Source organism: Psammomys obesus, unplaced genomic scaffold (genome assembly GCF_907164565.1).
Source record: "Psammomys obesus unplaced genomic scaffold, mPsaObe1.curated_primary_1811, whole genome shotgun sequence".
NCBI classification, from domain to species: domain Eukaryota; kingdom Metazoa; phylum Chordata; class Mammalia; order Rodentia; family Muridae; genus Psammomys; species Psammomys obesus.
The window spans coordinates 4957570-4971059 of NW_026585685.1; the positions used below are offsets into that span (position 1 = coordinate 4957570).

At 39.2% G+C, this 13490-nt stretch overlaps 1 protein-coding gene across 2 annotated transcripts in view; it reads right to left on the reverse strand.

Annotated features, from left to right (window-relative positions):
* Magi3 (membrane associated guanylate kinase, WW and PDZ domain containing 3) overlaps positions 1–13448 on the reverse strand; it is a 199338-nt gene extending 185890 nt beyond the window's left edge. For both annotated transcript variants that reach the window (XM_055628767.1, XM_055628775.1), the window contains exon 1: positions 13056–13448. In XM_055628767.1, the coding sequence (XP_055484742.1) occupies positions 13056–13380 (325 nt within the window). In that variant the 5' untranslated portion in view covers positions 13381–13448. The remainder of the gene's footprint in view (positions 1–13055) is intronic.
* Between the last annotated feature and the right edge of the window lie 42 nt (positions 13449–13490).

The following is a 13490-nucleotide window of genomic DNA, read 5'->3' on the forward strand; positions in this document are numbered from 1 at the left end:
AGTCAGTTATCTCTCTGGAAAGCAGAGAAGCGTGGGAGAAACAATCTGAGTAAAGAGAAAACAAAGCTGGAGAGATGAGCAGAGAGAACAGGCAGCTGATCAAAGCCAGCAGGGGGGTTCAGGGTGCGAGCGGCACTCTGATCTACCATCTGTACTGTAGGAGTTCCTAAGGGCCTAGGCTGGGATACAACAGTGTTCTGTAACACCCAGCACTCTCCAGCTCACCAGGCTGTGAAGCTTAGGGCATGTACAGAAAAGAGGGGAAAAAAAGCATGTACTATCACTTCATAATGCTTATGATCGAAAATAAAATCACAAAACCTAAAAAGTGTAAGCAGTATCTCTTAAGAATTTGATACCATTCTAGTTTAAAATACATGATGTCTTATCACCACACTATCCTAAAAGGCACCTGATCTGATGTGATCTCCAAAACTACAGTGTACTAGGATTAGAGTTATAGGACACACATTTTAACACTTAAAAGCCACAAATGCCTCTCTCAGGAAATTATTTACAGGGACAGACTTCTCCCTTACTTTTTCAGCATTGTTACCTTTATCCTTATCCCAGAAAATCAGAATCCAAGTTTATACAGCCTCTTCATAAGAAAGCACATAAGAATAAATATAAAAATCCTAAACAGTTTCATAAAAGTTGGTAGCACAGAAATTCAATATTCCATATAATGCCAAAGACAGAAAGCCATATACAGCTGAATCTTCAGGTGAAGTCTAGAATGACTGTAGAATCATTCTGGCATTGAGAAAGAATATGTGGCAGGTCCTTCTCCTCAGCGTTCTGCCATTAACAACAATCAGCTCTACACACAAACATCCAAATCACAGGCATCCAGAAGTCACAGCAATGACTAGATGACGTCACAGCAATGACTAGATGTTACACTCCACTTGAAGTAGTGAAGATGGCAACGGAACTGGCTATGCAGTCTCCTTGATCATAGTTACAGTGGTATGTTCTCGCCAGTTTTCACACGCAACCTCCCATTTACCTGACTGCAGCAGAAGTGGCAGCTCTCACGGTGGGTTGCAAGGTGTCTTGGAAGTCATTCTCAGAGGCCCAGCTTAAAGTTCAGCACTCTGTTCTTTCAAAGATTCTCTACATGAATAACTCCCTATATTGTATTTTTCTCTTCCCTGCACTGGTCCTAGGCAGGCACTACAAGGAGTGTCTGACAAGACAGCTACAGGAAGATTTCCTTTCATATACAACCAGCCAAGCAGGCTCCCATCATTCCCACTGAGCATACCTGAACAGTCTTCCCAGAACTGCCCTGCCCCCTCCCTACTTTCAGGTTTGCCCCACACAGGTAAATTCTCTGTTCTCAGAAACAGCCAGCTCTCCGTGGTCTGCGCTATGTGCCAGTCCTACACTCAACAGGAGTACAATCTTTCCTTTAACTCATATCAACAGCCATTATCGAAAAGCACACTTAAGCCTAAAGTGCCCCTGATGGTTCACCTCTGACACTCCCTAAAAATTCCCTGCCGGAAAACTTACTTTCCCCTACTGTATGCCCTGTTTACTCAAAAGCAAAAAGTGTGAATGTGACCCAACAGGCAAGAATCAACATTAGGAGTCTACCTAACAGACAGCAGCAACTGGAAGGAAATTGACTAAAAGCATTGTAAACAATCTCTGTCATAAGAGAAATATTTTCTCAATACTGAAACAACTTTTAAAAAAATTACTTGGATACTCAACTATTAATTACATCAGCTATAATTTTATAATTGTTTAAATCTTAATCATAAACTACAGCAGTACAATAAGGCAAAAGTGTCCTAAAAACTTAAGGTATGTAATAACTTAAATTATTTCATGTGCTCCAACTTCTGGGTCACCACTGTATCTAACCACACTCATGAATGCAAACAGTCTCAAAAAAACAGTGTAGTATATACACTTAATTCTAAAAGAATACAAACTCCTTGAGGAATCTCAAGTTTTCATCAAATTTCTATGTGAAATCTTATACTACAGACCAAAACAGCAAAAGAAATGAGATGATCTGGGTTCTAGTTCACACTCTGTTACTGCTAAGAGTCACCTTCTTTATTTTTAGAGGAAGGGTACTGACTAGATTAACGTAGTTCTTTTCAGTTGATGGTGACTTTTAAGCCCAAACAGGAAGCCTAGCAGCACAAAGAACAAGAGGCAGCAACACCACAGGCTGCTTTGAACTGCCTCTTCAAAGATCCATCTTCGTGTAGACTACTTGAAGCCTCCAGAAGAGAGCTCAGCTTGAACACAATGATACATTTAATGGATAAATTTTATTAAGCAAAATATACTTTGAAAAGAGTCTGCATACTTAAAAAAGAACACTAATTTCAAAACATATTCACCCCTACATTCACTGTAACATTTCCTAGGCTATCAGTCTCAGGATAAGTGTGCTAACACCTACCTAGTTAGTAAACTTTATAGCAAGAGGACAGGAAATATGGGAACGTACTAATTCCAGTATCAAGTATACAGTCATCCCAAGTAAGTTCATTCTAAAAAGTATCCAGGTTTTCAATATAACGGCTTAAACCATTCACTTGTAGATGTAGCAATAATTTAGCCTAATTTCTATGTGATTAACAATCTCCAGTTAACTGCACTACTACAAACTTTTTTATAAACAACCAAACAACAAATCTTTTATTTTAGTATTTGCCCAACATTTTACTATATTTAACACCCACTCAATTCAAAACTGTAGGGGAAGGTAGCTTTTTTCAGACATAATGAACTAATAATATTCTATCCAATAAATGAAAAATGAAAGCCTACAATACTCCTGTTCATATTCCTCACAGTGAGAACTTTAATGTGTTAATCTCTCTAAACCTCAGTTTCCTTGTGTATAAAGTGAGATGTAATTCCTAATTTCTATACAAGAAGATGTGAATGCCAGCATTTACGTCCTTGTAACCCGTATCAGATATAACAGCTAGTATGCCATGATAAGTTCTCAAGACAGAAGAGTCATATTAGATTTGTACCACAATGGCTGAACATGGGATTGCCCAATAAAGGAAGTTGAGTGTCATTTTTATATCCCAATTCTACGTCATAAGACAGCTCTAGTTAGCTCTAACTCTACTCAAAAGAAATCCAATTTTTATTAAGATGCATTCCATCCTAAGTCAAATATTGAAATTGGTAAACAGAACCACTAACTAAAATAATAAAATTATGACAAAATATCCTGACCAAAATTACTGAAATGAGATAAGACACAATTCTGTGAACAGAGCTAAGAATGAATGAATTAAAACAAATTCTACAGCTCAGTTAGTCAATACATGGAATTAACATTGGAGAACTCTAGTCATTCCAGGCTTATGAATTAGAAGCAGTAATCTTCTAAATATAGCCAAAAGATATCCCTAGAAGGTATAAATTAATCTAAAAAATAAGTCTCTGTTTTGATTCTTATCAGCAAATCATACCCAATCCAAAAATATTTCATGTTTGGGTTGAGATTTTTTTGTGGGGGGAGCAGTGAGAGGAGGTGTTTGGGAAATTTTCTTTCTAAGACAGGTCTTTCAAATCCCAGGTTGGCCTGAAATTTGCTACATAGCCAACGCTGAAATTAAATTCCTGATCCTCCTGTCTACATCTCAGCAAAGTAGTAAGATTGCAAATATGTGCCATACACCCAGCTGAAGATGCCATTTGTACATATAATCACTGATATGTGCATTCACCAATAATCTATGGACATTTAATATCTACTAAAGATCTAACTATTGGCTGACACTGGGCAAAACCCCTCTGTGAATAACAATTAATATTTAAATTATTTTTAACCAGAGATGGTGGCTATAATTTTATCATTTATAACTACATGCAAAAAGATCATGAGTTTAAGGCTGCCTGGGCTACACAGTGATACCTGTCTCAAAAATAAAATCAATTTATATTATAAAAGCTGAAAACATTAAAACTGTAATTATAATGTAAAAAAAGCATAAGATTAAAAATAAATTTTAAAAACAGGGTATAATGAGCACCCATCCCACTCCTGGGCTCTCCACTTTTTCTTGAATTATCTCCATTGCCAACAGAGATAGAGGAAAAAAATAAATTTAACAAATGAAATCAGATTTTATTCTGTAAAGTCTACCAAACTGCTTTTTGGTTAGTAAACAGGTACCACATTATAGACTACTTGAAGTAGTATTGCTAAGTTAAGAGTCAGTAGATTCACCTATCTATAGCTTCTATGAGATCATAGTTAAAAGGTACAATTAGGAAACTGTCTTAGTTAGGGTAGCTATTACTGTGATAAAACACCATGACCAAAGCCAACTTGGGAAGGAAAAGGTTTATTTTGCTTACACTTGCCCATCACCACTCATCACCTAAGGAAGTCAGGACAGGAACTCAAACGAACAGGAACCTACCTAGAGGCAGGAGCTGATGCAGAGGCCATGGAGGGTGCTGCTTACTGGCTTGCTCTCCATGGCTTGCTCAGCCTGCTTTCTCACTAGCCCAGGAATGACACCATCCACAATGGCCTAATTAAGAAAATGCCCTACAGCCAGATCTTAGGAAGGCGTTTTCTCAATTGAAATACCTTCCTATCAGATAACTAGTTTGTGACAAGTTGACATAAAGTTAGACAGCACAGGAATCTTTAGAAATAATACAATAATGATACTGTCTCAATTTGCGTCTAAAAAGACTACTGCTTTAAAAGCAAAACACTGAAAAGCAATTAGTTTAGAATTTAATTTTCAAAATGGATAAAAATATTGTTTTAAAACTTTATTACTGAACTAGACTAACAATGATTTTCTCACTACCAAAGTTACTAAATGATCCTCTAAACTAGTCCACCTACTTTAGAACAAGAAGCACTGATTTGGCGAGTCTCGTTTTATATTATGTGGCTTTGCTTTTATTTTTGTTTTTGAGTGAGAATGGAACACTTGTAAGTAAGATGTCTCAATTGAACATATCCAAACATCAGCACCTCAATTGTTTCATCGCAGAAAGCTGGGGATAATTAGAGGCTAACCTAGTCCACATATTGGGCTCCAGGTCAGCAAGGGCTAAATGATGAGACCCTCAAAGTGAGGCTGGGGAACTGAAGGGACTGCTAAGTGGTTAAGAACACTGGCTACAATCCCAGAGGACCCAAATTCAATCTCCAGCACCCACATAGTAGCTTACAACTTCCTATAATTTCAGTCCAAGGGGATTTGACACTCTCTTCTGGCCTCTTTGACACCAGGCACACAGTATGGTACACAAAAAAACACACAGGCAAAACATTCAGACATATAAAAATATTTTTTAATTATTCCTGCTTGCCTGCATGCGGGGGGGGGGGGGAGGGTGTGTACATGCAGCTACATGCCACAACATGTGAGTAGCTATCAGAAGACAATTTAAGGGTGAGCTGGTTCTTTAAGGGATTAAACTTGTGGGAAGAAGCACTGTCACCTGCTGAGCCATCTCGCCAGTCAAACATTTACATTTTTATATAAAAGCAGTTTTCAGATTTAAAAGCATCAAATGCAGTAACATTTGAGCAAAATATTTGATAAAATCAGTCTCAGCTTTCTTCTACAGCCTGTATCTGGTTTTTTGTTGTCATTTGAATTAGTTTACTATCAACTACATCCAGCTGTTGGCCTCAAAGTAGGAGTGTTTTAAAAGAGGCCATGTTCCATAGCACCTGCTTAGCATCCCTTCCTTTGAGGAACTCCCTCCTCGCCCTCCTCCCCATTCTTGGAGCTCTGCCATCGATAGTTATTCTATCTATACCAGCTGCAAACACAGATATGTTATCCCAGCCGCCCAATCACTGTACATCACTGCCCTCTCTTTAGAGCAAAGGGTCAAAAGATGAGCACAGGGCACATCAAGGTCCCTGCATGACTCATTATCGGACACCATAAGATGAGATGCTTTAGCGGCCCCTATTTCTAGAGGGTTCAGAGCTGCCTTTCCTGTATGTCTTGCTACAGAATTCTTAAAATTGACATGTGAATTAGGTTTTGGTTGTTGTTGCTGTTAAGTTTCCAGATGAGATCTAAGCTATTTCTCACAAGTTTCTTGTGCATAATTAGTTTGGATAATTAGATCCAAAGAGCAATATTCTCTAGGACTACTCTATCCAAGCACAGTTTTAAAAGTTCTTTTATCAAAAGAGAAAACAAAGCTATTCTATTTAAGTTCAGAAAATAAGGTAATTACTAATAAAAACTTCTATTTTTCTCCCTTCTACTATATTTTCAATTCATAAAACTGCTTTATAAAATATCATCATGTACAGTAAAAATCCAATTTTGTATAGTCATATGTATAGTCCCTCATAAACTTTCTGGAAGGAAAATAATTAAGTGTTTAAAACTCACTGCAAAAAAACATAGCATAACAAAGAGTTAGGTAAGATACCAGAATTTTTAAGTAGATCAGTTACTATTCATATTACAAATCCAAGACAGTAAAGAAGGTATTTTAGGATTTCAAGTGCTGTGATAAAACCCCAACCAACTTGGGGAGGGAAGGGTTTGTTTCAGCTTCCAGTTCCACAGCATGGTTCATCATGAGGGAAGTCAGGGCAGGAACTCACATAGGTCAAGACCTGGGAACAGGAACTGAGCTGTTGATGATGGTGGTGGGGTGCTGTGTACTGGCCTGCCCCTCCTGCTCACTCAGTAGCAGTACTAACTCACTCAGTACCAGCAGTACTAACAGTGACATTTCAAGTACATTATGGGAAAAACAGAATACTCATTGTACTATGATGAGCTGAATGAGACTAAGCTAAAGACAGAAAAAAGATTAAAGACCTCAACAGCATTATTACTAGAAGAAAGCACTTTTTTTTTTTTTTAAGAAAACACATTTTAAGTTAGAATTTAGAGAACATTATCAGGAATAATTCAGAACAGAACTACCTCTATATTTAAACAATTAATAGAAATTTTCCTCTATATTCCAATTTTATACATTATATAATGTTGTGCACTTGTACTAAGCAAAGTGTTTTTAATATATACACATATAAAAACTATTGCAATGGAACATCCTATTGAGTGCACATTCTTGCTCCATGTTTTTCTCATCTTATCCACTACTAAAAATATTACTTTTCAACCAAACCAAAACCTATCTATCTTTAAAAACCAAGATAAATGCAATTTTTTTTCATTTCTTCCCCAACCAGGCAAGTCACAAAATAAGGACAAGTGACCAGAACTCTACAAAGACAAAAACAAATGAAACCTTTCTCTTACTTCATATAAAGTTTCACTATTGACACCACATGACAGAGATTTCTTAGAATTTCATTTTACAAGCAAATCACTTAAAGTGGTGTTCAACACAGGTGGCTCGGCAGATTCACTCCAAAAGTGGCACAAAACAGCACTTGATGCGCAACATAAGGACTTTAAAAAAGACATTTCTATTTGTTTGATTCCTCCCCACCCTTTGTTAATTACTTGGGCACCAAAAATCCTCGCTAAGATATTCTGATATTTTTTCCCTCCTTCCTTCCCTTTCCCTGCTCACTGAAATAGGGCCTTACCATGTTAACCAGGCTGGCTTTGAATTATCAATCTTCCCACCTCAGAGTACCAAAAACTAGACTCAAGGGTGCTCAAAGTAACTTTTTAGAACAGCACACTACAGAGACAATTACTAAGTTTATTTTCACAAAAAAAAAATCATATTAAATCTTACCTGAAGAGTTTTAAATAGTTAAGGAAAAAGATGATATGAGTAAAAGCCTTTCCCACAAGAATTCTTTACCAGTCAATCACTCTGTTCTCATGACTTTGATGCTTCTTAACGACACCATTTCTGACTCCTTTGGCATGGCCAATGCTGACTACTAAGAGGACACCAGTAGGTGTCTGAGGATGGAGCATGTCAGCAAGATGATTTTTCACTTTCTCTTTATAAAGTAAAAGAAGCAGCTTTTTCATGGAAAACTTTTCAGAATAATAGTGGTTCTTTCAGGACAGCAGAGAGTGAGTGGGTTTGCCTTTCTTCCACCACAAGCAGGTCTCCAAAGCACCATCCTCCACAATGCACAGCAGCTCCTCACCCTCAGAGAGCTATGTTCAGAGTATGCACTCTTCCCTTCCAAAATGCAGTATCTGAAGAACTATTTCTCAACATTTCAAAATACATATTTTAAAAGTTAATTCAAGGCAACATAGTTGTAATTTTCAATACCAAACTTCCTAACCATTGTTAAAACACAAAGGAACAAAACTTTGCTTTAAAATCGGTAGAGTTTGATAGAGAAATGAGTGGTTCAAAAATAAAATTACTGGGGGTGACGGCACACAACTTTTCCCAGCACTTGGGAGTCAGGACAGGAGGACTACACACAAGTTCAAGTCCAGCTAAGGATACACAGAAAGAAAAACCCTGTCAAGGGAAGGAAGAAACTGGAAAAGAAAAAAAGGAAAAGAGAAGGACGAGAAAGGAAAGAGACTATTTTCCTATAATACAGTCCCAAAACACTAAGTACCCACAAAATTTTAAAAGGACTTGGGGGATTATACATTAAAGACACTATCTGACAATAAGCAGCACCCCTGCAGGGCCTCTGCATCAGCTCCTGCCCCCAGGTTCCTGTCTGTTTGAGCTCCTGGCCTGGCCTCCTTCAGTGATGAATGGTGGTGAATGGAAGTGTAAGCCAAATAAACCCTCTGCTTCCCGAGTTGCTCTGGTCATCGTATTTCAGCAACGATAATCATAAATGAGATTGGGACCATCAATCAATAAGGCAGCCAGAGTGATACACTAGAACAGTAACCAAAATATATTTAACTACATGAGAGATGCTCAGATACAGTACTCCCAGAAATGATATAGCAAAAGAAAGACGGTTTTTAGGTATAAAGATTTTAACAATGTAGTAAGAATCAGCACACCAGTTCTGCTGCTGTGGCATATGTTCCCTAGTTAATAATAGGAACCCTGAACCTAAATCACTAAATTAAGACCTTTAGAGGGAAGGAAAAAGAAAAAAAGAAAAAAAAGAAAGCAAGAATGTTTCAAATGAAGGTTTATCAAAAATGTGATACAATTGTCTCCAACAAAAGGGCTGCCTCATCTAATCTCTAGTTTTTGTTGGCTAAAAAAGATATTGAACACTTGGCGATATTAATAGCCTAAGAGGCTAAGAGTTGAGTCTCATTTCTTTTGTTCTTCTCTTCTTTGGATACTAAACCACCTAAGCAAAATTCAATGATGTTCCAACCTACCCACTACACTAAAAACTAACAAAAAGATCCAGGAGTTAAGAAGTAAAGCAGAGTTCTCATTAGCTGCATCATCATACACATCCCTTATTGTAAAGCTTCCTGGGAAGCTTCTTCACTAGATGAGAATGTATTTCTAGGGGTGAGTTCATTTTAACAAAATTCCTTTAGACACTATAATCCCTGAGTCAGTGATGAGCATTTCTACCTACATTTAATTAACACGCTATAAACTCTGTCTCAAATTACTCATTAAACACACAGCTAACTGCATTAAACACAATGTTCCCTGTGATTTTCATCCCTAGGTACAGTAGTAGAATTAAGGTAGTCCAATGCATTATGTGCAAAATAAATTAGCACACGATGATTTCACGTGCTTAGACATAATGCAATATTTAATCTTTAACTTGAGTAAAATCTATGTAATTTGCAACTGATGAAATACTTAAAGGTGTACTAAGAAACAAATATTTATGTGTTCTAACGTTCTACATATTCACAAGTTGAGAGAATTTTAGAACAAAATTAACTAATTGTCATATTAATCCAAATGAAACTTGTTTAAGAATATATTCTGATGTAAATCACAGACACTTATGCTAGAGACAGGACTATATCATAAAAAGTTTCACCAATAGTTCAAAGTTCAGAAGTTCAAATTTAAACGACAACTATTCTCATTTAAATAATAGTAACAAAACAAAAACAAAAGCTACAAATAACAATTAAGAAACTGGTAGCCAACTAGACCAAGCAACAAATGGGACTAAAGATTCACCTGTACATGTTAAAGTATTGATTGCTAAGTACTGTGTCAACACTAAACCAATAAGAAACTCCCTATTTCAGAGAAGGGTCCAAATTTTAAAGAACTATTTTCAATTATCCATTAAAGAGTATAACAAAGGAAAATCAATACAACTCTAAAACAAAAATTAAGAAACTCAGAAAGAAGACATACTTTAGGTCCCCACATTAACAGCACTGACAGAACTTCCCTGGGTATCTACAGGATGAAACAGGGTTACAGTGAGGAAGTAGTCTCAGTGTCTACAATCAGCTCATCCTCCTGCCACAAACTGTCAGAAGACAGTACAAGATCATTCCTCCTTAACATGACAGCTTACAGAAATGGCTACATTTCACTCTTTCACTGTGTTAGCTTCTAATTGACTGTCAAGAATATACAGTTTAAAAGAGTTAACAGTCAAGAGTGCTAAATCTACTATATAAAGCTTTACATTAAAACTTCACCTCTTTCACAGAGTTAAGGTAAAATGGGAGTAGGGATACGGCAAGTTTCTTTTTAGAACACCTTACACTTTATTTTCGTGCTTTTCTAAATGAATCACAACCATATAATACACAATCTTCGAGAGATATACTTGTGCTGTTTTTAACTAAATCCAAAGTTCCACAAATAACCTTTTCAAGTTCTTAATTTCTAGTACTTAAAGCTTGGGTTTAACCTACAAAGTCCTTGGTATTTTATTATAAATGCTACTTTTAAGGAAATCCATTTAAGAATATCATTTAATATGCCACCTAACAAATATTTGTAAGTTTGCTTAGATGATGCAGAAATAGTGGTATCCGCTACAAATTATCAATGTTGAGCATATTTTAAAAAGCAAGCACAACATTAAGACTTGTTATTAATAAGTTATAGTGTGGCCACTGACACCAGTTATCCCCTTCCGGCTAAATATTTACAGTAGAAGGTAGTCTTTGGTTGCCAAGAAGGCAAATTTTTATTAATGCAAAAATACTGGCCACATTCTGGGACACAGAAGGTTTGATCAACACAATTACCTAATACTACTGCATAACACTCTTAACTCTGAGGTATTTCTACAATTTTATGTTAAAGTTGGAAGTTATAGAACATGTAAAGCAGGTTGGTATTCATAAAGGGGCCATCTCTCTAGTCTTTTAAAAGAATCACAGTGATTTGAAATACGATCTTCCTCAACAATCTATCAACTTTGCAACTGGTTTTTAAATAGTTATTATCTCAGTAATGCCCCAACTGATCAAAACAAAACAGAACGGTGATGCACAGGTCCTCATTAGTTGCTAGCTCAGGGTATTTTACCTAAGTGAGTGGTTCCCAACCTTCCCGATGCTGTGGCCCTTTAATTCATACAGTTCCTCTGTTGTGGTGAGCCCAACTATAAAATGATTTGTGGTGCTACTTCACAACGGGAATTTTGCTACTATTATGAACAACTGTAATGCGGATATCTGAGGAGCAGGGTGTGTGTGCGATATGCAACCCCCCCAAAGTTGCATGCGCAAACCCCCAACCTGGGGGCTGTGGCTGAGAACCCCTGACGGAAGCGGCACCTGTGCTAGTAAATGTTCTCTGTACAGTATTTTGAATATTACCAACAGGAACCAATAGGCCACATTGCAGCCCAGAAAACCTTGTGTCCAGCCTCCATGTACGGTTCTCGAAGTTAAGAGCAAAGAATCTTACAACCCTCAAAAACAGAGAAAAGGCTGTTTACAGTCTGATAAAGTTCTAACGATTGACAATAAGAAAAACTCACAAAAACACAAATCTTAACAGTATGCTAGAGTAGGTTATATGAAAAAAAAAAAAAAAACTTCATTTAAAATAAGAATGTGTTACATACCCGCAGCACATCAAACCATCAGCTGCAATTAGCTGAAGGACTACTAAAGAGATATTCCTAAAGTAAGCTGAAGAAGAGGAAGGGGAAGAAGGAGCGCATACTACATTTTCTCTAGAATTTTCTAGCATTTTGTGGTAAAAGGGAAAACCAAAATCTAGCCCCGGTCACGGTTTGGCAGCCCCATATGTTCAGATGCCCCCCATCTATGTTCAGTAGAAAAAAAAAAATCCTTTTTTTTTATTTCTAACAACAATGATTAATCACGATGTTGTTTTTTTTTTTTTTCTACAAACCATCTCAGAACCCAGAACCACGCTCTGCTAATACGGAAAGGACCAACAATGTTCTCACTTACAAAATCGTAAGAAAACTTACTGCATACTACCAGACCAGACTGTACGCAGTCTGATCAATGCTTTCCAACCAGCGAGTATGCCATAGCGTAACGTGCTTTGCAGCACATTTTACGAGCATCGGAGACACCAGGGCAACAAGGGTCCTTTTTTTTTTTTTTTTTTTTTCCCCCAGCCCTTCAAAAAATTTTGTAATTTGAAAACTTTTCAAAAACATCTGCTCGGCTGGGCATCTGGGTCTTCCTTCCAAACCCAGACTACACACACACACACACACACACACACACACACACACACACACCACACATTATACCTCATCAGTACCCAGACACCTGAGCCACCTAGACCCACAGAGTTGGACTGTCATCTCCCAGACGTCTGCGGCTGTGCACGACGCACCGGGCCAGCTGAGCCCTCCCGGGAGCTTTCGGTAGTAACCTGGGCACTCGATCTAGCGCCGGGTCTCCATCGTAAAGCCCCTTCTCCCCCGTTAGAAGACGCAGATCCGCTCCATGGAAGAGACTATCATCCTAGAACCTTTTCCACGAAGGAGAATAGGAAAGGGATGGCCTTCTCTAGGCAAAATTTAAATTTAAAATATATATTTATATATATAGAAACTCTCGTCTGCGGCGGGAGACCGGCTGCGGTGGAACAGCCGTCTCCTGGAGGCAGTTCCCCGGCAGCCTAGCCGGCTGTCGGTTCCCCCGGAGCTCAGTCTGGCCACCCACAGAACGGGGAACCCGGCGCCGCCCCCTCCCCGGGGAGCCGGGACCCGGAGGCCCCGGTCCCCGAAGCCGACCGCGCACCTGGCTTCACGGTCTTCAGACGGATGGGCTCGCGGAAGTGGCGGATGACAGCCAGCGTGTCCCGGTGGGTGAGCCCGCTGACCGGCGTCCCGTTCACCTCCAGCAGCACGTCGCCGGGAGCGGGCGCCTTGCCCGAGACCACGCAGCAGGTGCCGCCGCCGCCGCCGCCGGGCTCGTCGCGGAGCCGCCCCAGGTAGGGGAACTCGCCGCGCTCGGCGCCGCCGCGGATCTCGGCGCCCAGGTCGCCCGGGGGCCCGGCCCAGGACACGGCGCACTCCTGCACCTTGCTGAGCCAGTGCTTCTTCTTCTTCAGCGTCTTCGACATCCCGACCTCCGCTGCACCATGGGGAGCCCCCGCGCGGGCGGCCGCGGCGCCGCTCCGGGCCCCGCGCACAGCCCGGCCGGAGGGGGCCCCCGCCGCCGACCCCCCTCGCC